Raw genomic sequence first — 27844 nt, 5'->3', positions numbered from 1 at the left:
ACTTTTTGCTGCGGGATTTGATTTTAACAAAACCCTCAGAACACGCCCTCTCAGCGTCAGAAAGCTTGGTCATGAAGTAAAGACATGTGATGGTTTTTCCCTTTACCCTGGATCCCTTCTGAATGAGGCTGGCTAACGTGCAAGATGACCTTCTGGTTTACTGAACACACATTAGGATTATCAACCATAATTATTATTATACCCAAGCATAATAAGTCATTCCAGTAATTAAAATACATTTATACTGAATCAAGAGATTATTTATGATGGTTGTAATAACAGTAATAAAGTCAAGAGATTATTAAAATCATTATTTAAAACAATTATTGTGAAACTTGAGGTGTCCTTCGTCTTGGGACGGAACAGCAGCAGATAAAGATGGTTTCAGCAGACATCACGGCTCCTGGCGGGTTAATCTGTGGGGCAAAGTTACAGTCGACCCAGCTTGACCCAGCTGGGAAAATGTGACCTTTGTCACAAATTAGAGGCCATTCATGGCGCTACACATGAGATAACACTCATTCATTCAGGACTGCAGATGTGAATTAGCTTCACGTTAAATCTGGTACAATGCATCAAATTTCAATATGTATGTTTAATATTGTACACGGTCCTTAAATAAACAAACATTCATCACAACTGTAGCTACATTCCTACCAGCATTATAAAGATCAATAAGCCACATACATGGTAATAACATGTGAAAGTTAAACATTTCATGACATAAACTTAACTGATAAAATTCTGCACTGATATAAATTTCTATTTTCAGCTAAATTAATATTTACTGTAAGTATAAATAATGCTGGAATCAAGCTGAATCATTTAGTAAATAGTTGAGTGTTCAAATAAAAACAAGTGTGATTGTAATTTGTCCATCGTGTCACCAGCTACAGAAACTCATGGGACACCTGACCAACCAGGTGGATTTTCTGTGTGACGTTTCCATAACGTTATAAAAGCTGATGCAGATGATCAGATGATCTCCTCCGGGTCGTTCCGCTCTCCCGTCACGGTTCGCTCAGTTTCTGTCTGTGACGCTGCAAAGCCGGTTTCCCTCTAAGAGCGATTTTTGGAGTAACGTGAATTACATCGTTGGAAAGCTCATTTTATGTCCTTTTTGAAACCGTTGGAATTGTTTTAATTCCATCAGTCATTCAGAAGTTATGACGCGGAGAATCTAGATGAGAAATAACGTGGTTCTTGTGTTTCTCTAGTTTCACTTCAGAAGACGTCTCTCATGTTCACTTTTCTGTCTGACATGCTAACTCTGCTCCACACACACACACACACACACACACACACACACACACACACACACACACACACACACACACACACACAGACAGACTCAAATGTTAATGTAAACAAAAGCTCTGAGGTTAAAATCCATCCAGCTGATGTGATGCAGGCTGAATAAAAACTTACAGGTAGATGAACGCAGACTCCTGCAGACAGGCAACACATCGGTCTGTCGTCTACATGGCAGCGAGTTAGAGGGACAGCCAATCATACTTTAGCCTGACGTGGCAGAGCCAATCAGTGAGTGAGACTCTAAATGCAAATATTTTTTCTTCTGCCTAGTGGTATGCAAGCCCATTACAGCGGTACTTGGAAACAGTTCATATTTCACTTCCCAGATGATGGCGTTCAGTGATTCGACAGAATTTGCTGAACCTTACTTAAAAATCAAAACAAAACAAAAACATTGGACTGTGATCTGTATTGCTTAATTCATTCACAAATGAATAAACCCACAGCTTTTATCAGTGATAATGGCAAAAAAATGCCTAAACCACAACTACATGAAAAAAATCAGAACAGGACAACCGCACTGATGGATATAACTGATTTTGACGTCACAGGGTTATTGATGTAACAGTGTAGGTGTTTGTTTAAACGGAGGGTCATCAATTTTATTTTACATTTTAGAGTGGTGAAGAATGACCTATTTGATCACCCTCCTGTTATCTGTAACTTCCTGAGAACAGATGAAGGTCCAACAATCTGTTGATTAGGTTACCCCGGTCAGCTGGTTCTGAAGAATTGTGTGTGTGGGTTTATCTGTAACTTCTGGGTGTGCCTTTCTAAATAAAAGGAGCTCCAAGGCTTTGCCTAAGGGTGAGAGCAAACTGACCTCCATCTCTGGTGTGTATTTGATTTCTCTCACCCTTTGCAAAGTATTTGTTGTTGTTTGTTGTTGGCAGGATTACAATTTACCAAATTATCAATCTAATCCCTCTGTGTGTGCTCTAAACTTTCTTTGAGGTAATATGGGAGTAATATAAAAATTACCCAACACGCACGATGCTGCACTACTGAGAGAGGATGTGAAGCCTCGTTCACACTGAATACAGAACGCATGCAGAAGTGCTAAGTGTCTGTGATTAATCGTCCACCAGCAGTGATTAGTTGTGTCATCAGAAATAAAGGAAATGTGGTTAATTTTCATGCTGAGCTGTTTCTTGGAGTGCCATGACTCAATCATGGCAAAGTTTGAGTTAAAAAAGATAACTGGTTTATTACAATCTAGTCCATGTTAATACAAGTATCGGTACACCGGTGGAGAACCATGCAGACCAAAAGTGGTTCTGTCTTTCCAGCATCTGTCCACTGCTTATAACTCTGTAACAACATCCCTAAAAACACTGGTACAGGCACATTCCTAAGCCTGCTTAGAATAGCAAAATGCTATTGTAGGAGAACGGAGTCTCCACAGAGCCGCCTTGTAATTTATGACTTCTTGACAACAGTCCCAGCTGTCTCTCCACAGCCTTTAAGGTGGGATTTCTTCTTAGGGGCTCCAAATGAATAAAGACACATTATTTTTAAGCTGCAGTTATTACAACATTGTATGCTATTATTTTATATACAGATAAATTGTTTAAAGCAGACACCACCGGTATCTAACAGCTTTAAATTGCAGTGGGTTATGTACTACAACTATCATGTGTCTGTTATCTTGTATGTTTCTTAAATACAGGAGGGTATAACAGTTTTTTCTTAATCTTTAAGTAATATTTTTTTTTGTATTCAGAATTCATGAATGAACATCTCAAATGTGTGGTTAAGGTCTGAGTTTAAAAAACAAAGGAGATTTGAAAATGAAAATCAAAAGAAGAGGTGGCTCAAGGGCCGATCAACGGTGGTTGAGCAGAGGTAAAAGACTAATATTAAGGTTGCAAAAAAACTAAATAGTACATTTGGAAGTACTGTTGTTAAATAAATCCCTAGGGCCTTGTGTGGATGCTCGTATGTCTCTTTAACTTTGTCTTTCGGCTAAATCTTTGTCAACACAGCTCACAGGCAAACGGCTTCTCTCCTGTGTGGACTTTCATGTGTGTGTTTAAATTTGCCTTACGGGTACATCTGTATTCGCAGAGCTCACAGGCAAACGGCTTCTCTCCTGTGTGGACTTTCATATGTGTGTTTAAACTTGCCTTATGTGTACATCTGTATCCACAGAGCTCACAGGCAAAGGCTTCTCTCCTGTGTGGACTTTCATATATGTGTTTAAACTTGCCTTATGTGTACATCTGTATCCACAGAGCTCACAGGCAAAAGGCTTCTGCCCGGTGTGGACTTTCATGTGTGTGTTTAAACTTGCCTTATGGGTACATCTGTATCCACAGAGCTCACAGGCAAAAGGCTTCTGCCCGGTGTGGACTTTCATGTACGTGTTTAAACTTGCCTTTTGGGTACATCTGTATCCACACAGCTCACAGGCAAAAGGCTTCTGCCCGGTGTGGACTCTCATGTGTGTGTTTAAATTTGCCTTTTGGGTACATCTGTATCCACAGAGCTCACAGGCAAACGGCTTCTCTCCTGTATGGACTCTCATGTGTGTGTTTAAACTTGCCTCATGGGTACATCTGTATCCACAGAGCTCACAGGCAAAAGGCTTCTGCCCGGTGTGGACTCTCATGTGCGTGTTTAAATTTGCCTTTTGGGTACATCTGTATCCACAGAGCTCACAGGCAAACGGCTTCTCTCCTGTGTGGACTCTCATGTGTGTGTTTAAACTTGCCTTTTGGGTACATCTGTATCCACAGAGCTCACAGGCAAAAGGCTTCTCTCCTGTGTGGACTCTAATGTGTGTGTTTAAACTTACCTTTTGGGTACATCTGTATCCACAGAGCTCACAGGCAAAAGGCTTCTCTCCTGTGTGGACTCTCATGTGTGTGTTTAAACTTGCCTTTTGGGTACATCTGTATCCACAGAGCTCACAGGCAAACGGCTTCTCTCCTGTGTGGACTCTCATGTGATCATTTAAATGTGACTTTTGGGTACATCTGTATCCACAGAGCTCACAGGCAAAAGGCTTCTGCCCGGTGTGGACTCTCATGTGTGTGTTTAAACTTGCCTTTTGGGTACATCTGTATCCACAGAGCTCACAGGCAAACGGCTTCTCTCCTGTGTGGACTCTCATGTGTGTGTTTAAACTTGCCTTTTGGGTACATCTGTATCCACAGAGCTCACAGGCAAACGGCTTCTCTCCTGTGTGGACTCTCATGTGATCATTTAAATGTGACTTTTGGGTACATCTGTATCCACAGAGCTCACAGGCAAAAGGCTTCTCTCCTGTGTGGACTCTCATGTGATCATTTAAATGTGACTTTTGGGTACATCTGTATCCACACAGCTCACAGGACAAAGGCTTCTGCCCGGTGTGGACTCTCATGTGTGTGTTTAAACTTGCCTTTTTGGTACATCTGTATCCACAGAGCTCACAGGCATAAGGCTTCTGCCCGGTGTGGGCTTTCATATGACGGGTTAATTTGGACTTTTGGCTAAATCTTTTTCCACAGTCATCACAACTAAACGATTTTGGTTCTTTCTGGACTTTTCTACATGAGCCTCCATGTTGCTTCTCTTTCACACATTTTGTATTCACCGAACACTCTGAAGACCTTACTGCTGAATGACTTGTCACTCTCACATGTTCCTGAAGAGACCACTGGTGGAGGAACCGTGTACCACACACGGGGCAGCTAAATGATTTGTTGACTGTCTTAATATCTGACTCCGAAGACTTGTTCTCATTACAGCCATGATCTCCGTTTCCAGTTTCAGGCTCAGAGTCTGAAGGCTCAGAATCTAGATTCAAATCATCTTCATCTTCTCGACTAACTTCAATCTCTGAAGAATCGGATGTCTTTTCATTAGGGTACAGATCTAGGTTCTTGATAGTTTCTGCTCCTCCACCAACTTTTGCTGTCATCTGCCCAGCCAAGCTGCTGGTTGGGACACCTCCGTCTTTCATTTGATGGTTGTGGAAATGTAAGAGCAGAGGTTTCTCATCCGTCTCTTCTCTCTTCCTTGAAACTGCAGTGAACCAAGCAGAAATATATAAAAGAAAAATATTCAGTAAAAAGAGAAGACAAAAGACCTAGGGGTGTTTTTGCAATCAGTAATATACATAACAAATGTTGGTAAACACATTACTATTTATGGTAATGCATTACTTTAACAAATAACTATGAATCTAATGAGTTGCTTTTAAGTCCAGACATCACTATGCGATTGGTAGAAGGAAAAAAACGCTATCTGCAAATTCTGATTTACGCCTCTCAAAGCCGGTCAAACCAGCCGTCCGTCGCTGCTACTGTGGAGCCTAGAGACACCCTGACATCAGCATCACATCGGCCTCTCCCTTCCTTTCCCTAACACTGTAGGCGCGCAGGGGCAAAAATGTAAACAAACATATCTGCCAAATCTTTACTCCGTGAGAGTGCTGTAAAGTTTGTATCCTAAAACGAAATCACGGCGCGGAGCATCAACACTCGTCTGTAACCCATAAAATAATAATGAGCATCATGCTTCTAGATCAGCAGCTTGTGATGACAGTTAGTTCTGCTCACTGGGTAAGCTGACCTTAATCCACAAGATGGCTCATATGGCACTAGAATTCCAGATAAAGAGCTAGAAGTAAGGCCAATAAAACATTTGTAGGCCAGAACCAAAATCTTAACTGGGATCCAATGCAGAGAGGCAACAACTGGAGTGATATGATCAAATCGACCAGTGCCAGTTTAAAGACGGGTTGCAGCATTTTTAACTAGCTGCAGCCTAGCAATACATCCATGATCAAGATTAGGGCTGCACGATATTCGTTAAACCTGCGATATTCGATAACAGTGCTTAATATTGCGATATCGATATTACTCATGATAAATGAACAAATACTAAAGTATGCAGTGTTGATGTCGTCTGGCGTGTGACGTCTGCTCTGGGTTCAAAGCAAACAAAAACTAATGCATGAGTTCCATTACAACCTAACATTTTTATTGCAAAAATATGCAGCTGCACCTGCTACTGTATTAGCAGCTGCACCTGCTACTGTATTAGCAGCTGCACCTGCTACTGTATTAGCAGCTGCACCTGCTACTGTATTAGCAGCAAAACAACAAACTGCATGCATGCAGTTTCTCAGTGACTTTAAAACATCACCTCTACCATAAAACTTTTTTCTGATGCTCCAAATACAGAAAAACATCCCTTACCAGGGTTTTTTAATAAATAAAAATCAGAAAATAAGTTTAAGTGTTAAATAATAGTTAACATCACTTAAATGCAACAGCAAATTCTCTCATTGCTACTGAACATTTTCTCCACTTATGTGATTATGATATAAGGCTGTTGCTGTAATTGGGAAGTGAACTGTGCTGGGCCAAACTAGGAGAATATTAAGATTTTCTGAGGGAAAGAGAAAAACAATTGTCTACCTTTCAGAAGAGGAACTGGCAAAAAAAACTACATGGAAAATATGTGAAAACGTTTGTTTTTAACCCCAAATTGAACAAGTTTACGTATGACACGCTGACGTATGACACGGATGGAAATGTTGAACCAAGCATTTATCGCCGTTTTTGACGTGCTTTGCGATGGGCCTATCCCACGTCCTGTTATCCCGATGACGATAATTTTTCAATATATTGTGCAGCCCTAATCAACACTCAAGTAAAGACTATTGCTGTAGTCTAAACAAAATGCATTAAATGCACGAATAAGCGTTTCAAAACAATTCCTCATCAAAAAGGACATAAAGATTCTTTAGGTGAAAAAAATATACTTGAACCACATTATTGACTCGAACATCAAATTTAAGCTGAGAATCATTCTTAACACCCAAATTAGACACAACATCAGCGCCGGCGCCGGCGCTTTGCACACGCACACCACGCACAGTTTGTAGGGCACCACGCCGGGGGAGGGGCACCAAACGCAAGCTTATGAAAAAAATAATATGTTTATGATACAGACAGATTTAAATTAGAAGATGTGCAAAGCAAGTTAACAGCATGTTTACAGAGAGAAAACAACACAAAACGGAAAGGAGATGGACCGTGTCGCACCATCAACCCCCCCCCCCCCCCCACCCCCACCCCCGCGGAGCATACAGCGCAGCGGGCACAGTCATGGCTCCGAAAAGGCTGCAGGAGTCCGGGGCAGTAAATAGACAAAAGAAGAAACAGCGGGATGATGCTGTTGCTTCGATTGCAGGTAAGACAAGTATTTAAATGGAAATTCTTAATTTTTTTTTATCTATTCCTAATTCTAAACACGTGTGGTCAAGTTCAGAGGGTCGTTTGACCTAGCTTAAATTCAGACTTGTTACTGCTGTTAATTAATCTGTTTATGGTCAAATTTAGCCTAGTTTAGTATAAGCATGCTGCTTTTCAGGACTTTTATTTGGTGTTTTTTGTTCTCTGCTTCCGTACATTTAACATTTTGACTCTATCTGCGTGGTTTGGGCAGATTTTGTTCTCTGCTTCTCCAGTCTGTTAAAAGTATAATGCGCCACTCTGTCCCCTGCTGGGGGGGCACCACAAAGCCTTTGTGCTTAGGGCACCAAAATAGCTAGCAACGGCCCTGCACAACATCCTTTGCATCATATGAGACTGAGTAACTACAGGAGCACCACTTGGTGCAAATATAATCATTTCCATCTTAGACTAATTAATCTGGAGACTATTACAACCCATCCACAATTATTAACCTCACGAAGACAACTCAGAGCTAAATCCTTAGCTTTAACAGGAGCAGCTTTAAAAGGAGCATAGACCTGACAGTCATCAGCATAAAGATGGAAGTCAAGCTCATATTTCCAAAAGATGGCCCCAAGAGGGAGCAAATATAAATTGAAAAGCAGAGGACTAAGTACAGAGCCCTGTGGGACCCCATATTTCAGGGGAGCATCATTTGAGCTGAAGCTACCAATCTTAACAGTCATATACCTGTCAGCCAGGTAGGAACTCATCCAGAAGAGCGCTGAACCAGAGACCAAAAACATTCTCCAGTCGATTGAGAAGTATAACATGATCAAGAGTATCAAAAGCAGCGGTCAGATCAAAGGGTAATAAAACGACTGTCACCCACATCAGTATATTGGTAAATATCATTGAACACTCTCACAAGCGCAGTTTCCGTACTATGCTTTGCTCTAAAAGCTGATTGAAAAACTTCTTAAATTTGTTATTATCTAAATGGTCTGACAATAGCTTAAAACATTGATGGATAAAAATTGATTGGGACCAGATTTTTTCAGACCCTGCTGGGGTCACTCAGTGACGCGCCCATTGACAACCCAACTCTGGTAATTGGCAGCTCCATAGTCAGAAACATGGCAGAGACTCCAGTAGGGCTGTAACTAACGATTATTTTCATAATCGATTAATCTGTCGATTATTTTTTCGATTAATCGATTAATCGGTTTGTTATTGTTTAGCTATTTAACCTATACAAGTGATGAATGCATTTCAGTTAAGAAAAAAAACATAAGAGAATTGTGCAGTTGACTACAATCTATTTTATTGCACATGAACACAGTCAGCGGTGTAAAATGAGCTTAACAGTGCAAAATATCAGTCCAGAATAATTTTTTAGCATTAGCTGGAAGCCTGCTTCTTCCACCATGGATAGTGGCCTCATGTCTTTTACCAGCATGTTTAGAATAGAGTTTGTAAGTGGTATGCATTGCTGGGGGTGAGTGTCTTGTTCCCCATGTAGTTGTCCATCGTTGCTTGTTTTTTTCTGCATAAGAAACACAAATGGACTGAAATAAGTACACATATAAAATAAAGCAGCACACACACTACAACACTAAATCAATATTATATTATTTGAATTAATTAACAATATACAGTGTTCACTTATTTTGAGGGTTACGTTCTACAAAATAGCCCGCAACAGGAGATATTCAGAAAAAAGTCAATTTTTTTTACTATTAAAAAGCTCTAAGTAAGAAGCTCATGAGGTTTTTACTTTGAGTCGGGAGTGTTTAAATTAGCTAGAGAAATGTGAAAAATCTTTATTTTGTGTAAGACTGTTTAAGAAAAATGATAAAAATGTGTTATGAGGCATTTTACAGCGTTAGATAGTAAAACAGCCTTTTAATAGTAAAAACATAACTTTTTCTGATTTTCTCCTGTATTTAAAAATTGAAAGCGTACAACTATGCCGTGTTATATTCACCTGCACACGGCTCGTCTGTATATTTTTCACCGTGGAGTTGTCCTTTTTTGAATGAGGAACATAGTTATGGGTTTGCGCCGTTTTTCTCTTAACGAGAACATTCTTATAAACAGACGTGCTAAATTTGGCAAGCGCATGATACACAACACGGAGGAGATTCATGATTGCATTTAGTCAATCAGTAGAACACCGTAGACTGACGCGGCAAAAAAACATGTTTAACATTCACTATAACGAACTCAGCTAAAACACTAAGTCCCAAATTTGATCTGCGTGTAGTGATGACTTATTTTCTGTTACTTACCGGGCTGGCTCTGCCTCTGCTACATGAGCCCCCACATGTTTTCGTCTCAACTGTTCACTTAGGGACGTCGTGCTTCCGTGCCATGCTAGATGGTTTTTGCATATTTTGCAGGTCACCCGTCTTTTCATGGCACCTAGAGTGAAGTGCTCCCATACTCGTGAGGTTTTTGTCCGGGGTTTCTCTTCAGTTTTGTCGCTTCTATTTTTCTTCCGTATTTCTTCTTGTTCCGCCATCTCTCACAGCAAGATGCACGTCCGTAACGTGTTACATCATGAAAACCGAGGGCACTTATTGGCTCGTTTCTTCTTCTACGGCTCCACTGGTAGATCAGTGGATCATTACTGCCACACACTGGCGGCAAATTTAACAGGTTGTAACCGATGTCAGATTGTGGTAAAAATAGACTTTATGCAGTAAAATGTGATTATTAAACAACTAATCGATGACTAAAAAAGTTGTTAACTATTTTAATAATCAATTATAATCGATTAAATCGATTAGTTGTTTCAGCTCTAGACTCCAGCAACCGTAGTCAAATGTTTACCTGGGGCCAGAGCGGGCGACATTAAATCCTACCTGAAACTGCTGGCTAAGGATAAGCGTAAATGCAGTAAGACTGCTAATTACGCTGGTGGTAACATACCTGCAAACTCGGGGTGTGGAAAAAGGTGACAACTACAATGCCCCCCTCCCGTCTGTGGGGTTTGTAGTGACCTGCTCTGGCATTTACATACTTCTTGTTGGAATAATTCAAATAAACTCATCAACATGATTTTTTGCAAAATGCAAACTATTTTCTACCATGAGTTTAGACAGTCTCTGCTCAGAGAAACGAAAATATATGCCTGACAAAAATGATTAGGGATCATCTTATATTTTTAAAAATTTTTATGAGATTAATTCACACTCATGTTACAGCCCCCTGTATTTGGGCTGATGAGTTTATCTCCCTCTGTTCATGCTGTGAGGTGAACCCCATGATCCAGCTAAATTCCCCCACCAGAGGGAGCCATTATCTGGAACCCTTTGGCCTGCCGCTGCTCCCCACAGGGCAGCTGGTGCACATCAGCTGATTAAGAGGTCTGCACAGACAGTTGAAAAACCAGAGTGAGAGGAGCTGGAGAGAGAAGTGCAGTGAATCGAGAGGTTTTGAAGGTTTTGATTACTTTATTTGTTCTTGTTTTCTTTTTGTTTGGTTATCCTATTCGGATAAACAGGAGGGATTATGTTATGTTTATTATTAACTGAATGTATCAATCTATGTCTAAAAGCACGCACGCATGCACGCACGCACGCAAGCACACACACACACACACACACACACATACACGAGTCTACATGTTGCTTCACTCTAACACAGGGGTGTCAAACTCAAACTCACAAGGGGCCGAAATGAAACTCTGTGTCACAATGGGTGTAGCTAACCGCTCTGAGTTTTCCTGTTTGCAGGTGGGTGCGCCCGGAGAGCAGCTGCTGCAAATTCCCTCATCAGCTCGCAGGGGATTTAAGGAGCGGTGTGACAATTCACCAGTGCTGGATGATTACTCACATTGGGTACTCTCATCATCTGCCTGTTACCAGCTCTTCAACCTGCACTCTCATTACTACCCGGAGCCTCTGGATCTCCTGCCCACCAGCCACACCGCTTCTCTTGGCCGCCTGCTCTCCTGCGCTCACCTGCCTGCTCTTGGAACCGGTGCTCAGCTCCCAGCCTCCTCCACCAGCTACCACTCAGACCTGACACGCCCTCCTCTCCGCGCTCCACTACCTTCCTGGAATCCAACGCTGCCAGAACCGTCCCCCTCCGACGTCTCCCCAGCCTCATCAACCTCAATAAATTATATATTATTTTTACTCACCTTGTCTCTTTCGTGATTCTGCATGTCGTGGGTCAAAAGACTCGACCACACCATGACAGAATCATCCAGCCAAAACACAGACCCACTCGCTGAATCACATCCGCCTGATCTCGCCACAACTCTGTCCCAACACGAGAGCTCCATTCGGTCCCTCCATGATCAGCAAGCTAACACCAATCAGCATTTGTTCCAACTGGAGAGTCTTATCCGGCAACTCCACGAAAAGATCTCTCCTCCCGCGCCTTCATCGGCTGCCCAAGAAACCCCCGTTCAAACGCTTCCAACGTCTCGTCTGCACTTCCGAGTCCCAGAATCCTCCCCATCTGTCACCTACAGCGGTGAGCCTGAGCAGGTACGGGGTTTTCTGTTTCAGTGCACGTTACATTTTGAAACCTACCCTGAAGTGTTTTGCACTGATCAGATAAAAATTTCGCACATAATTGGTCTGCTTCGGGGCCGTGCATTACAATGGGCGGAGGCTAGAGGCAGAGACCCGTCATTCATTAAAGGTACACTGCGCGAATTCCTGTCAGAATTTAAACTAACTTTTGACCACACAGAAACCCCAGCAGAAATATCGAGGACCATCTGGAACCTTAAACAAGGTAAACAAACAGTTCAGGATTTTGCCATAAGTTTCAGGACGCTGGCCCCTACTTCCAGTATGGATGCCGACTCATTGAAGGGAGCATTCACCCAGGCTCTCAGTGAGAGAATTCAGGATCAGCTCGCGTACTGTCCTGAACCAGAGAACCTGGAGGACCTAATCAGTCTTGCAGTACGGATAGAGAAGAGGCTTAAGACTCATCAACCACGTTCCCAACAGTGTTTCCAGCCACTTCATCCCAACCGGCCGACCCACTCATCGCCACCAGTCAGCCCAGCCTCGGCCCCAACCAACCAGGGGGAGCCCATGCAGATAGGCTGGGCCGGTCTGACTCCGGAGGAGAAGCAGCGTCGGATCACCTCTCGGCTGTGTCTTTATTGTGGGCTGTCCGGACATTTCCTGATCAACTGCCCCGTTCGTCCAAAAGGGAGAGCCCACCAGTAGGACCGAGATTATTGGTGGGTGGAAATCTTGATTCTAAGATATCTCGGTGCCTGTTAACCTGTTCCATCCTTTTTAACCAGCAGAGTATTCCCGCTAAAGCACTAGTGGACTCCGGGTGCGAGAGGAACCTGCTTGACCTGAACATCGTGGATCAACTTAAAATACCCACGACGCCCCTGTCCAACCCCATCAGAGTCTCATCACTGGAGGGCAGCTCCCTAACCACTATTACTCACCAAACAGTACCCATCAAGCTGCAGGTTTCGGGTAACCACCATGAAACATTGTCATTTTTTGTTTTTCCCTCACCCCAGTCACCTATTGTCCTGGGACATGACTGGCTCACTACCCACAACCCTCACATTGATTGGAGGACCAGCCAGATACTTTCTTGGAGTCCGTTTTGTCTCTCTCACTGTCTCTTATCTGCTAATCTTTCCTCCCAGGCTCCGGCACCTGTACCCCCCACTCCTCCTGACCTGTCTCTAATACCCCCTGAATACCACGACCTGCAAGCAGTTTTCTGTAAGGACCGAGCAGCCTCACTACCTCCTCATCGACCGTACGACTGCTGCATCGATCTCCTCCAAGGAGCCACTCTACCTTCCAGCAGACTGTACAACCTGTCCAAGCCTGAACGAGAGTGTATGGCCACCTATATCTCTGAGTCCTTGGCTGCAGGCATCATTCGCCCATCCACTTCTCCACTTGGAGCCGGCTTCTTCTTTGTGTCTAAGAAGGATGGATCCCTGCGCCCCTGCATTGATTACAGAGGGCTCAACCAAATCACGGTAAAAAACAAATATCCATTACCCCTGCTGTCTTCAACTTTTGACCCAGTCCAGAATGCAACCATTTTCACTAAACTGGACCTACGAAATGCCTACCACCTCTTCAGGATCCGGGAGGGAGACGAGTGGAAGACGGCCTTCAAGTCTCCCCTGGGTCATTTCGAGTATCTCGTCATGCCCTTCGGCCTTACCAACGCACCCGCCGTTTTTCAATCCCTGGTAAACTCCGTTTTAAGTGACTACATAAATAAATTTGTTACCGTATACCTGGATGACATATTGATCTTCTCCAACACCCCATCTGAACACTACCAACATGTCCGAGCAGTCCTGCAACGCCTCCTTGAAAACCGCTTTTTTGTTAAAGCGGAGAAATGTGTGTTCCATGCCCCTTCAGTCAAGTTCCTGGGTTTCATTCTGGAGAGTGGGCGCTTACGGACAGATCCCGAGAAGGTGGAAGCGGTCCGAGAATGGCCGACCCCTACCACCCGCAAGCAATTGCAGCGTTTCCTCGGCTTCGCCAATTTCTACCGACGTTTTATTCGTGGCTACAGTCAAGTGGCCTCACCACTCACCCAGTTGACCTCCACTAAACACCCTTTTGTCTGGTCCGAGGCTGCAAACAACGCCTTTCTTGAGTTGAAGGACCGTTTCACTCAAGCCCCCGTCCTCTCTCGCCCCGACCCTGCTCGCCAGTTTACCCTTGAAGTGGACGCTTCCGATTCGGGTGTAGGTGCCGTTCTCTCTCAAATCTCCCCCTCTGATAACCAACTTCATCCCTGTGCCTTTTTCTTTAGAAAACTGACCCCGGCGGAGAAAAACTATGATGTGGGGGACCGGGAACTGCTAGCGGTGAAATTGGCCCTTGAGGAGTGGCGCCATTGGCTGGAGGGAGCTGAGCACCCCTTAGTGATCTGGACTGACCATAAGAACCTTGCCTATCTCAAGGAGGCTAAAAGACTAAACCCCAGGCAATCTCGCTGGTCTCTGTTCTTCACCCGGTTCAATTTTGTCATCTCCTTTCGTCCAGGCACAAAGAACGTCAAACCCGACGCCCTGTCCCGACAATATGCATCCGACAAGGATCAAGAACCTGCAACCATCCTTCCTTCATCCTGTGTGCTCGGGGCAATCACCTGGGAGATCACACAGAAGGTCCTGGATGCCCAAGGAACGGACCCCGGCCCAGGTAAAGGACCGCCCCACAAGCTATACGTGCCCCAGCAGGTCCGAAGCGCTGTAATCCACTGGGCCCACACAGCTAGATTCTCTGTCCACCCGGGAGTGGCCCGCACCCTCGCTCTGATCCGTCGGTCCTTCTGGTGGCCATCCATGTTCAAGGACATCAAGGAGTACGTCAAGGCTTGTCAGGTCTGTGCCCGCAATAAATCAGAGAACCAGCCTCCCGCCGGACTACTCCGTCCCCTTTCCATTCCCTCTTGTCCCTGGTCTCACATCGCCCTCGATTTTGTCACCGGTCTACCCCCCTCAAAGGGATTCTCAGTCATACTTACCATCATTGACAGATTCTCTAAGGCTTGTCATTTCGTCCCACTAAAATCTCTGCCTTCCTCCTCAGTAACCGCTGAACTTCTGGTCAAGCACGTCTTCCGACTTCACGGCATCCCGGACGAGATCTTGTCCGACCGTGGCCCCCAGTTCCTCTCGAGAGTCTGGAAGGAGTTTGCTGCTTCCCTGGGAGCCACGGTTTCTCTGAGCTCCGGTTACCACCCCCAAACTAACGGCCAGTGTGAGCGGCTCAACCAGGAGCTCGAAGCCATGCTCCGTTGTGTGTGTGCTCTGCCAGCCCTTCCAGCTGGAGTACCCAACTGCCCTGGATTGAGTATGCTCACAACACCCACATTTCCTCAGCTACAGGTCAGTCACCTTTCGAATCATCTCTGGGCTACCAACCTCCACTTTTCCCTTCAGATCTTCCCCCCACTATCACAGTACCCCAGTTCATTCGCAGAGCAAAAAGGACGTGGACCCAGACCCGTCCGGCCCTCTAGCGAACTGCTGATCGCAACCGACGGTTGGCAGACCGCCACAGTCGTCCCGCTCCTCCTTACACTGTTGGGCAACAGGTCTGGCTGTCAACCAGAGACATTAAATTGAAGGACACAAGCAAGAAGCTCTCTCCCCGGTTTATCGGTCCCTACTCCATCAGCAAAGTCATCAACCCTTGGTCAGTTCGTCTCTCGCTGCCCTCCTCCCTGAAGGTCCACCCTGTTTTTCACGTCTCCCTGCTTAAGCCCGTCTCATCGAGTCCATTGTGTCCTTCCCCAGCCCCTGCTCCTCCTCCTGTTCGTCTGTCGAACGGCGATCTCGGTTATCGTGTCCGGCGCCTCCTTGAGGCCAGACCCCGCGGTCGGGGCCGCCAGTTCTTGGTCGATTGGGTGGGCTATGGTCCGGAACATCGGCAATGGATTCCAGCGTCTTGGATCGACGACCCGTCCCTCATCCGGGACTTTGATGCAGCGCGGTCCTCCTCCTCCTCCTCCTCCTCTGCCTGGCCGCCGGGTGGCGGCCTTTGAGGGGGGGGTACTGTCACAATGGGTGTAGCTAACCGCTCTGAGTTTTCCTGTTTGCAGGTGGGTGCGCCCGGAGAGCAGCTGCTGCAAATTCCCTCATCAGCTCGCAGGGGATTTAAGGAGCGGTGTGACAATTCACCAGTGCTGGATGATTACTCACATTGGGTACTCTCATCATCTGCCTGTTACCAGCTCTTCAACCTGCACTCTCACCAGTTACTACCCGGAGCCTCTGGATCTCCTGCCCACCAACCACACCGCTTCTCTTGGCCGCCTGCTCTCCTGCGCTCACCTGCCCGCTCTTGGAACCGGTGCTCAGCTCCCAGCCTCCTCCACCAGCTACCACTCAGACCTGACACGCCCTCCTCTCCGCGCTCCACTACCTTCCTGGAATCCAACGCTGCCAGAACCGTCCCCCTCCGACGTCTCCCCAGCCTCATCAACCTCAATAAATTATATATTATTTTTACTCACCTTGTCTCTTTCGTGATTCTGCATGTCGTGGGTCAAAAGACTCGACCACACCATGACACTCTGGGACGGAGTCGAGGGCCAAACTTAATATTTTTTGAAAAAGTGACGGCAAATTTGCACATTTTCTTTATCAACAAAAATGCAATTTAGAACCTTTAAATTTGGAAACAAACATATTTCTGCATTAACACTGAATGTGGAATAACCAAATTACACACGAGCAAGTCAGTTTTAAATAAGAGGCATCAGTGGTGTTCATTACTTGTGGTATAATCAGCATTTTTAACATCTATTCAGGATTTATGTTTTCTTGTTTATTCATTTTTCTTATTTTTTATTCTCCTTTTTTCTCCTGTAATAAGTGTCATCGCTGCTGTGACGTCTAGCTTTCCCCACTGAGGAACAATAAAGGGATTTTCTATTCTATTCATCTATCTGCAGCCTTTCCACTTCCCGTTTACTGTAGGTTAAATCTTTTCTCACGGGCCAACAACAAAATAAAAATATCATTTTATCTTAAATGAAAATACAACATCTCACCTGTTAACTTTCATGTTTTGGAGCAGAAAAAGAGCATAAAACCAACATATTTAAAGCTCAGTTTGCTCCACTGGTTTACTGTGATGCTCACCTGTTCCAGCCAGATACCTGCATCATGGGGTTGATCTGAGCTGAGGAGGAGACTCCTGTTGTTTTGTTCATCTTCATCATAATAATGACAACATTAGATGACAACAGGTGCTCACATAGGTTTGTGCTGATGAACATGTCTGAGCAGCTTGACCACGTTGTTGTGTGTCGGGGAGGAAACACGACAGCAGCCACAGAGTCATGCTGGTTTGAGCGTGTCGCTGCTCGCTGGAGTTATATCAGCTCTGTCTGGACGTTAGTTGGAAAACTTTCTCTTTCAGTCGTGAACACGTTACTGAGCGGCTAGAATTTCCATTTCTGGGCTTCAACGTCAGAAAATAGCTGACTGAACTCGGCGCTGAGTGAGAGGAGTGTTTAGTTTGTCTGAGACACAAAGCTGCAGACACCCAACTACCTCTGACTGCCTCGGCGCTGAAAAAACACAAAGGAGGGGGCGCATCTGCTCCGCGCTGGCGCCGCAAAGCATCATGGGAGTTGTAGTCTTTGCGGTAAAATCGGCCAGCGGGCCAGTTTTAATATATTTTTGATATTTATCTCGCAGGCCACATAAAAATGCTCCGTGGGCCTTGACTCTGACATATGTGCTCTAACACATTTCTTATGAACCAAACAGCCTGAAGACCTGACTGCTGGATGACTCGTCTCCCTCACGTGTCTCTGGAGAGACCACTTGTGAAGAACTTGTTGACAGACTTACCATCTGACTCAGAAGACCTGCTCTCATTCCAGTCATCATCTTCATCTCCAGTTTCAGACCCAGAGTCCCGATTCACATCTTCATCATCATCATCATCATCATCATCATCATCATCTCCACTAACTTCAGTCTCTGAAGAATCAGATGTTTGTTCATGAGGGTTCAGATCTGGGTTCCTGCTAGTTCCTGCTCCTCCACCAGTTTCTGCTGCCATCTGGTCAGCTGAGCTGCTGGTTGGAACATCTCTGTCTTCTATTTGCTGCTGATGAAGCTGTGAGACCAGAGGTTTCTCTTCATCATCCTCACTCTTTATAGAAGCAGCAGTAACAGGAGACCCGACAGCTTCAGTCTCCTCCTTCAAACAGAGATGCTCTCCCTCCAGACTGGTCCAGAGCTCCTCCTGTTCCTCCTTTATGTGGAGGTGTTCTGGGTCCTGCTGGTCCACACCAGCACTCTGTTCTTCAGGAGCTTCTTCTTTAACCAGCACCAGCTGTGGAACATCTGTAGGAAACACAGACACATGATGTTACAGACCACCATACCTTTATATTTACACCATGAGTGATACTGGCTACATGATGTGGGGAAAAGGAACAAGAACATGAACTTCATTTAGATAAAAACAGATTTCTACTTTAGGAACAATAAAAACTTCCATCACAATCAGCGTGTTTGTTTCTGACCAGAACTTCTAAGCCTCCTACTCACAACCCAAGCTTTAGATCTGAAGCTGATGTGAGGAGAAACGTCTCCAAGATCAAATCAGCAACTATTCAGTCAAAAGGAAAATGAATAAACACTTAGATGTAGCTGCTGTCAGTAACAACCTTTCACTTTGAAGCTCTCAGCAGGCTAGAGCACTACAAAGCAAAGGAATCTTACTAGTTAGCATTTTGGGAGATTTATTATTATTATTAGTAGTAGTGGGTTACTTAGTGACTGAGCAGTGGGCGGAGCCTGTTGTTTTCTACTCATTGTATTATTTTTCAGCGTTTTATTGTGATTCCTTTCGTGACCTCGGTCTGGGACACGTGCTGCATGAATAAACTTGGTTCTTCTTCCACCACAGAGAAAGGCTGCTCTTCCAGCATCATGAACTTCCTCATGGTCCGGTTATTAGCCGAGCCTTCTGACGCTCATACAGACGGGTGTTGGTGAGCGTAGCTGCGTCTGACTGGGAGGTGTTTATCTCTGCAGCCATCCCTGGAAACTCACCTCACTCCACCCAGACTTTGTTCTTTACGTCGTATTAAACCAGCTGTGATCAGCTTCCCCAGGAGCTGGAGCTTTTCACTGCAGGACTCAAAGCTTACATCACTCTCGCAGACGGAGTTAAAGTTAGGCGGACATGTTGTTTTACATTGTTGCTGCTGTCCTGCACAGCATGAAGGAAAAGGGGAAGAAGCCCAAGTGCTGCACACAGGGTTCACACAGGTGTTGCTGGTATGATCAGAACATCCCAAACTAACACCAACGTAGATACACAATAAACAACTTGTATTAAGTACTGATGAGCTATCTGCAGGGGAACAGGACCAGCTGGCATCCTCACACCAAAAGGAGGAACGGGTGTCTTTTATAAACCAGCCAGGCACTAACTGGTGTGTTTCCATTACCGAAACTTCCCAGTATGACCGTCTCCACTTCACCGGAGCCAGCCGAACCGGTCGTTTTCCTAGTGCAACGTTAAAATCATGGTTGTTACAGTATTATTTAGTCGTGTTCACTTGTTATCGAATCTTCCTCTCATCATCAACCATCTAAAACCTCACTCTTCATTGTAGCACCTACCTGCAGCTCAGCAGGTCTGGTGCTCCCTGTCTCACCCTCAGCAGGTCTGGCTCTCCCTGTCTCACCCTCAGCTGGTCTGGTGCTCCCTGTCTCACCCTCAGCAGGTCTGGTGTTCCCTGTCTCACCCTCAGCAGGTCTGGTGCTCCCTGTCTCACCCTCAGCAGGTCTGGTGCTCCCTGTCTCACCCTCAGCAGGTCTGGTGCTCCCTGTCTCACCCTCAGCAGGTCTGGCTCTCCCTGTCTCACCCTCAGCAGGTCTGGTGCTCCCTGTCTCACCCTCAGCAGGTCTGGTGTTCCCTGTCTCACCCTCAGCAGGTCTGGTGCTCCCTGTCTCACCCTCAGCAGGTCTGGTGCTCCCTGTCTCAACCTCAGCAGGTCTGGTGCTCCCTGTCTCACCCTCAGCAGGTCTGGTGCTCCCTGTCTCACCCTCAGCAGGTCTGGTGCTCCCTGTCTCACCCTCAGCAGGTCTGATGCTCCCTGTCTCACCCTCAGCAGGTCTGGCTCTCCCTGTCTCACCCTCAGCAGGTCTGGTGCTCCCTGTCTCACCCTCAGCAGGTCTGGCTCTCCCTGTCTCACCCTCAGCAGGTCTGGTGCTCCCTGTCTCACCCTCAGCAGGTCTGGTGCTCCCTGTCTCACCCTCAGCAGGTCTGGTGCTCCCTGTCTCACCCTCAGCAGGTCTGGTGCTCCCTGTCTCACCCTCAGCAGGTCTGGTGCTCCCTGTCTCACCCTCAGCAGGTCTGGTGCTCCCTGTCTCACCCTCAGCAGGTCTGGCTCTCCCTGTCTCACCCTCAGCTGGTCTGGTGCTCCCTGTCTCACCCTCAGCAGGTCTGGCTCTCCCTGTCTCACCCTCAGCAGGTCTGGTGCTCCCTGTCTCACCCTCAGCAGGTCTGGTGCTCCCTGTCTCACCCTCAGCAGGTCTGGTGCTCCCTGTCTCACCCTCAGCAGGTCTGGCTCTCCCTGTCTCACCCTCAGCTGGTCTGGTGCTCCCTGTCTCACCCTCAGCAGGTCTGGCTCTCCCTGTCTCACCCTCAGCTGGTCTGGTGCTCCCTGTCTCACCCTCAGCAGGTCTGGCTCTCCCTGTCTCACCCTCAGCAGGTCTGGTGCTCCCTGTCTCACCCTCAGCAGGTCTGGTGCTCCCTGTCTCACCCTCAGCAGGTCTGGTGCTCCCTGTCTCACCCTCAGCAGGTCTGGTGCTCCCTGTCTCACCCTCAGCAGGTCTGGTGCTCCCTGTCTCACCCTCAGCAGGTCTGGCTCTCCCTGTCTCACCCTCAGCTGGTCTGGTGCTCCCTGTCTCACCCTCAGCAGGTCTGGCTTTCCCTGTCTCACCCTCAGCAGGTCTGGTGCTCCCTGTCTCACCCTCAGCAGGTCTGGTGCTCCCTGTCTCACCCTCAGCAGGTCTGGTGCTCCCTGTCTCACCCTCAGCAGGTCTGGCTCTCCCTGTCTCACCCTCAGCTGGTCTGGTGCTCCCTGTCTCACCCTCAGCAGGTCTGGCTCTCCCTGTCTCACCCTCAGCATGTCTGGCGCTCCCTGTCTCACCCTCAACAGGTCTGGTGCTCCCTGTCTCACCCTCAGCAGGTCTGGTGCTCCCTGTCTCACCCTCAGCAGGTCTGGTGCTCCCTGTCTCACCCTCAGCAGGTCTGGTGCTCCCTGTCTCACCCTCAGCAGGTCTGGTGCTCCCTGTCTCACCCTCAGCAGGTCTGGTGCTCCCTGTCTCACCCTCAGCAGGTCTGGCTCTCCCTGTCTCACCCTCAGCAGGTCTGGTGCTCCCTGTCTCACCCTCAGCAGGTCTGGTGCTCCCTGTCTCACCCTCAGCAGGTCTGGCTCTCCCTGTCTCACCCTCAGCAGGTCTGGTGCTCCCTGTCTCACCCTCAGCAGGTCTGGCTCTCCCTGTCTCACCCTCATCAGGTCTGGTGCTCCCTGTCTCACCCTCAGCAGGTCTGGTGCTCCCTGTCTCACCTTCTTCATCATTTTCCTGCTGAACTTCCTCTGGTCTCTTATATGAAAAGAGTGACATCAATAAGGTATAAAAAATTAAATGTGATGAGAATGTCACAAACAAGCAACAATCACACTTACAAATTCCATTTTTATGTGGAGAGTCTACTTTTTTATTTATTTCGTGTCAAATGGTTTTTGTCTGTTACTGTCGAATCGTGTCAAGTTCACCATTTTTTGTTGACTAGCAGTGTTGTTTAATGTTAAATGCTGCCTAGCAAGATGTTTACGTTAGTCAGCCAGTCTAGCGTTTGACCAGAAATACAATTATCCTCTTGGACTAAATTATTACCAACTCACATTTCCTTTCTTTCTTTTTTTGCCCATGAGAAGAACTCGCAGAGCTGCTGTCATCCCGGCTCTGACTCCCGCTTCACTCAGCCAGCCTTACTGCCTGAGGGGAGGGGCTGTGTCAGTGAGAAGTCTGCGGTGTCTTTCAAAATAAAAGCTCGCAAGTCAAATATTTCTAAATCAATTTTTTTCTTCTCCATGTTATTGGGGCGGACAAATGTGCGTTTGTCCAATATTGGAGGGGACATGTCCCATCAGTCCACCCCCCCCCCACCCCCCAGCGTCTGTCGGTGTTGGTTAAAAATCTGGCAGCGGCATTTTGAACCTTCTGCAGTTTGCTTAAGGCTGAAGCATCAATCCCAATAAGGACAGAATTTGCGTAATCCAGACGTGAAGTAATAAGAGCATGAATGACTGACTCAAGATCCGGGCGTTTTAGGATTGACTTAAGACGAGTGATGTGGCGGAGTTGGAAAAAGCAGGACTTGACAGTAGCGTTGACTTGTGAAGACATTGAAAGGTCAGAGTCCAGTTTCACACCTAGGCTAGTGGCACATGATTTGAGATTTAGTGGGAGAGTTGAGACATCTAAAGCACCATTCATGTTAGTGGGGCTAAAAAGTATGGCATCTGATTTGCTGTCATTTAATCATAGGCAGTTTTGAGAAAGCCAGGATCTGACCTGGGAGAGGCATTCTGACATTATAGAAAATGAGTGCTGTTGGTTGATTTGAAGGTAGATCTGGCAATCATCTGCATAAAAGTGGTAGTTAACCCCGAGACTTGCTAAAATCTTACCAAGTGGTATTATGTAAATTGAAAAGAGGAGAGGACCCAGGATGGAGCCCTGTGGTACACCCCATGGAAGTGGGACATTGGTAGAAGAGCGGTCTCCAACAAGAACACTAAAACACCGACCATTAAGGTATGACTTAAACCATTTGAGGGCAGTACCGGTCACACCCACCCAAAATTCAAGTCTGTGAAGTAGGATGGTGTGGTCTACAGTGTCGAATGCTGCAGTCAGGTCGAGTAAGAGTAACAGCACATGGGAGCCAGAGTCAGTCAGAATCAGGATGTCATCGAGTACCCTAATGTGTGCAGATTCTGCTGTAATTACGTCTAAAACCTGATTGGAATGGGTCAAGAAGCCCACTGTCATCTAGGTGAGAAGTAAGCTGCGTGAGAGCCAGTTTCTCAACTACTTTTGAGATGAATGGAAGTTTTGAGATTGGGCGATAATTGGCACAGTCAGACTGGTCAAGGCCTGGTTTCTTCAATAGCGGCTGAACAACTGCATTTTTAAAAGCAGCTGGAAACACACCAGAGGAGAAGCTGGAATTGACAATATCCAAAACAGCAGGGGCCACCGCTGGAAGGACATCGCGCAGCAGTCTTGGAGGAAGGCTGTCCTCTGGAGAGCCTGAGGGCTTCATAGCCAAGATAAGATCAACCAGGGAAGAGAGAGTCACATGAGCAAAGCAAGAGAATGAGGGTGGACAGTGAGGTTCCACACAGGTAACCCAGCCTGAGTAAGAGAAACCGGATCTAACATCCTGGATTTTATGCAGGAAAAAGTTTTGAAACTCATTGCAAAGAGCCCCTGTAGAGGGAGAAGAGTTGGGAGATTCTCTAAGGGATAGTACAGAGGTGAGGACACTGTACAGTTTCTTCTGGTCGTTTTTATGCCTAGTGATTATATTTGCAAAATATCTGTTTCTAGCTGTGCGGACAGCTTTCTGATAGCGGGTCAAAGAATCCTTGAATAATTTGTAGATTTGCAGCTTGTCCTTCTGCCACCGGCGTTCGCAGACCCTACATTGGCGTCTTAAGGCACGAGTCTCCTCATTGAGCCAAGGGCCTGCCACAGTTTTTTTATGTCTGGATTTTAGAGGAGCGACTGCATTTAAAACAGTTGAGCAGGTAGAGTTGAAAGAGGTCAGCAGCTCCTCAACTCCTACACAGGTGGAATCAGGTTGGGAAGTGGATAGAGTCGCAGCTAGGCTAAAATGTGCGATCCTGAATGGGTGGGTGACTGGACCTGTTGCTGGAGACCAAAACAATCTAAAATGTCTAAAAAGCCACCAACAAGAGGTCTGTCAGGGCAGCAAACATGTATATTAAAATCACCAAGAATAATCCCACAGTCATATTTTGGATGAAAGTCTGTTAAAAGATCAGAAAATTCCGATAAAAAGTTTGAATTATACTTAGGTGGGCGATAGCAGAGAATAAACAGCAGTGGAGGACTAAAGTCCACCTCAAAAGCCATAAACTCAAAGCTGGCTGGAATCACTGGTATAGTACGTTTTTTAGGATGGAAAGAGGATCTGAACATGGTTAGTAATCCACCACCACGACCAGTGAGCCTGGGCTCATTCAGAACCTGACAGTCTGAAGAACAGAGCTCTGACAGAGCAGCTGACTCACCAGGAAGAACCCAGGTCTCGTTCATGCAGAACAATGTCACCTCATGCTGGAAAAAATAATACCTTAAAATGAGGGTTTCATTCCCAATTGACCGTGCGTTTAGGAGAGCTACCCTGAAGATTGGTGGAAGACCCTAATCAGCTAACCGGGGTGACTGGGCCGCTTGGGCCACCGTAGGATAGCAAAGGTTAGCTTGGTTGACGCCACGGTGCATCCACGGGTTGGTGGTTGAGGAATTCCGGCGACTGGATTCCTCAAAGAATCTTCGACAGAGCGATGGAATGCGGAAGGTCCGATGATCTCCATGTATCAACTCTGGTGACAGGTGAGGTTTACATCCCATGCACGAACGGCCGGAGGAGGCTCTGAGCTGCACTTTGGAACCCCCGCGTTTGCCACGTCTGCGGGACCGCCGTAAACAGCGGGGCGAAGGACCGTCTTAGATCCAAACAGCGGTGATAGGCAAATCCAAGTTTATGCCGAAGTTCAAGAAGGGTGAGGCGATAATAGCGAAAATTTGAGCTACTATCCACCAAAGAGCAACACAGGAAAATAAAAAGCAAAAACAACAATCGGGAAAGCAGACGGCAGGCCGTGGATGGCGCCATCTTGACAGGCATCTGATTAAATTGCCTTCTGGACGCCTCCCTGGTGAGGTTTTCCTGGTACGTCCAACCGGTAGGATACCTAAAGGGAGACCCAGGGAGGGACTACGTCTCTTGCCTGGCCAGGGAACACCTTTAATCATAGATCCACTAAGATAAATACAATAAAGTTTATCTCTCGCCAAACAGAATATTTACTAAGCAATCACAATGTAACCATAGACACATTGGTGTGTGTGTGTGTGTGTGTGTGTGTGTGTGTGTGTGTGTGTGTGTGTGTGTGTGTGTGTGTGTGTGTGTGTGTGTGTGTGTGTGTGTGTGTGTGTGTGTGTGTGTGTGTGTGTGTGTGTGTGTGTGTGTGTGTGTGTGTGTGTGTGTGTGTGTGTGTGTGTGTGTGTGTGTGTGTGTGTGTGTGTGTGTGTGTGTGTGTCTGCTCTGTCTTCTCGATCCCCAGTGAGTCATGGTGGATGGCTGCTTATACTGAGCCGGGATTCTCTGGAGGTTTCTTCCTGTTAAAAGGGAGTTTTCCTCTCCACTGTCGCTATATGCTTGCTTAGTATGAGGATTGCTGTAAAGGATGCAATTTGCTGGGTTCCTTATATAGGAAACATTTTTTCTGATTGGCTTAATGAACTGACCTGAATTGGAATGTTTATTATGTGAAGTGCCTTGAGACGACTCTTGTCGTGATTTGGCGCTTTATAAATAAAATTGAATTAAATTGAATTGTGTTTGTGCGCACCGCGGGAGCGAGCAATGAGCATGTGCGTTTTTGCAGCTTGCAGTGTTGCCAACTTAGTGACTTTGTCGCCATTTCTAACGACTTTTCAGACCCCCTTAACGACTTTTTTTTTTTTCAAAATAGTGCCTAGCGACTAATCTGGCATTATTTCTGACCCCCCTCAGCTACTTTCTTTCTTCTACTAAAAGATTCAAACTATTAGTTACGTGAGTTAAAAACATGTTTCATGTATTGCCAAAATGTATTTTGAGAAAAGAAATGAACATGCATGTAAATTGTTACTATGGTAATTTGAAGGATGAAGAAAGAAAAGATTGTAAAAGCTATAGCTGTGAGAATAAGAGATGAGAATTTTATTTAGCTGTAAACAATAATTGCATTATTGTTGTGCAGGCTAGGTTTTTATGCTCGGTACGGGACTGAAGTGGATTGGAGTCCTGGATTCTCTCCGGATGGAGATGGCGAGCCTGTGCCCGAACTGAACTGTATCCCGATCAGGAGAACATCATTCTTCTATACTGAGCCAACATTCCAGTGGTAACCACTCAGACCACTGAACCTGAGTTTTACAAGACCGAGGAGACTTTCTTTTTGACTAGACTACGACCAAATAGAAGACTGACTTTGAGCTCAGCCTGACTAGGTTTACTGATATAGGGGGAAAGGCCTAATTGTTTAATTATATGTCTATTGCAGCTGCAGTATTTTTTGTTCTATTTTCATATATCTATATAAAATTACAAATCTGGTGCAACTGTGTTTTTTTGCTCATTCTTTGGATCCAGCTATTCCATTTCCCACTCACTGGTAATTTGTAAGGTAATCCTGTTGGACCTAGAGTCTGGCCTGTTTATTATTATTTTTTTTGAATAAGTGGTAACTTAATCTGACGCCAGGGTTACAACAGACTGACAATATATTCATTCCTCCACCAGTACCTGTGTCCATGCTGTCCAGGTCCAGGTGGTGAAGAACACACGATGAATCCGTCCCAGCTGATGGATGATCCTGAAGTGGTAGCAGGTTTTCTTTAGCCGTGTTTAGCTAACAGCTGCAATAGAAACAAAGCAGGAGAGCTGATTAAGATGCTGCTTCAGAACAACGCAGGAGATTAAAGATCCAACGCTTTGGTTCTGGCCAAAGGAACAGCAGCAGATCCAGAGGGCAGGAAGTCTAGAGAAAAGCTTTTCTCACCCACAACCTGATCCTGGAGCTCCGATTGTCACGAAGACCGCAGAATATCTTCTCTGGTTCTGGAAAGAACTCCACCAAGTTGTTGAGGAGGAGAAGAAAATTTCCACAGCCTGGTGAGAAGATTTCTGCAGCAGCAGCAGTTAGTCGCTTTAGCTGATCAACTCTCCCAGAGACTGAAGTGAAGACGTTTTTACTGCAGAGCCTCAAATTTTCTCCTCACACACCACAACAACAAGCTAGCTCTGTTAGCAGCTTCCGGTTTCTGCTTCTTCTGGTGGTCAATGACCAGCGTAAAGGTGCACTACCGCCACCTGCTGGAGCAGAATAAAACACACCTGGCTCTCATACATAACTTCCGCTGGTGGTTTTTCAGACAAAATATTTGTCGTAATGTTTTTTGTTCCTCTCTCCAAAAGCACCTGGCTGCAGACCGCCACTGTCAGGCTGCTTCCGGTGGAGGCTCCACCGTGAGGATGGGAAACGCACGGGATACATTACAAAATAAAACGGCAACCATACTTACGTTTGTAATTGATAGGTTTCAATATAAAATATTACTTAAAATCATTAATTATTTCTCTATAGTTCATATGTAGCTGTCATTTAACATGCTTACGGCTGTAATTTTTCTAAATGAATTAACGAGTGGCCGGGATAGGTTTCAACATAAAATCCCGAATGCTGTTTCGGTTTAATCGCTCTCCTCACAAACGCTCCCTCTTCACCAAAAAGATAAGTGACTCAGTCAGCGAATACAATTTGTGTACTTGTACCAAAAATTTTGAATAGGTGAAGGAGTCGTTTTGTATCTGTGAAACAGGATTTTTCTAGATTTGTCTCATTGAGTTCAAGCTCACAGTGACGAAACACAAATCTATTTGCGCCATATATTGTTGATCAAATGGGGCAAAAGTGTAACTGTAGCAATTTTTTTGACGTGTGACTCAACTAATGATATTTTT

The 27844-nt window shown here is 45.9% G+C and overlaps 2 protein-coding genes across 3 annotated transcripts in view; both read right to left on the bottom strand.

The window, feature by feature from the left end:
- LOC129154107 (zinc finger protein 892-like) overlaps positions 1-27844 on the bottom strand; it is a 338014-nt gene that overhangs the window by 253379 nt on the left and 56791 nt on the right. The window lies entirely within an intron of this gene.
- Positions 576-27314, bottom strand: LOC139066218 (zinc finger protein 665-like). Its single transcript, XM_070548432.1, has 4 exons — positions 26883-27314; positions 26627-26739; positions 17836-18336; positions 576-5325 (listed from the first exon to the last, which is right to left on the bottom strand). The coding sequence occupies exons 2-4, from the start codon at positions 26634-26636 to the stop codon at positions 3431-3433; spliced, it is 2406 nt and encodes an 801-aa protein (XP_070404533.1). The 5' UTR covers positions 26637-26739; positions 26883-27314; the 3' UTR covers positions 576-3430.

The sequence above is a fragment of the Nothobranchius furzeri genome, chromosome 2 (genome assembly GCF_043380555.1).
Source record: "Nothobranchius furzeri strain GRZ-AD chromosome 2, NfurGRZ-RIMD1, whole genome shotgun sequence".
NCBI lineage: Eukaryota > Metazoa > Chordata > Actinopteri > Cyprinodontiformes > Nothobranchiidae > Nothobranchius > Nothobranchius furzeri.
This window is presented reverse-complemented; position numbering and strand designations above follow the sequence as displayed.

Excerpts from the sequence above, each read along its gene's own strand:
- LOC139066218 (XM_070548432.1), bottom strand. Across the intron at positions 5,326-17,835 it reads CAGGTCTTCTGAGTCAGATG|TTTCAAGGAAGAGAGAAGAG; the intron begins GTAAGTCTGTCA and ends GGTTCACTGCAG.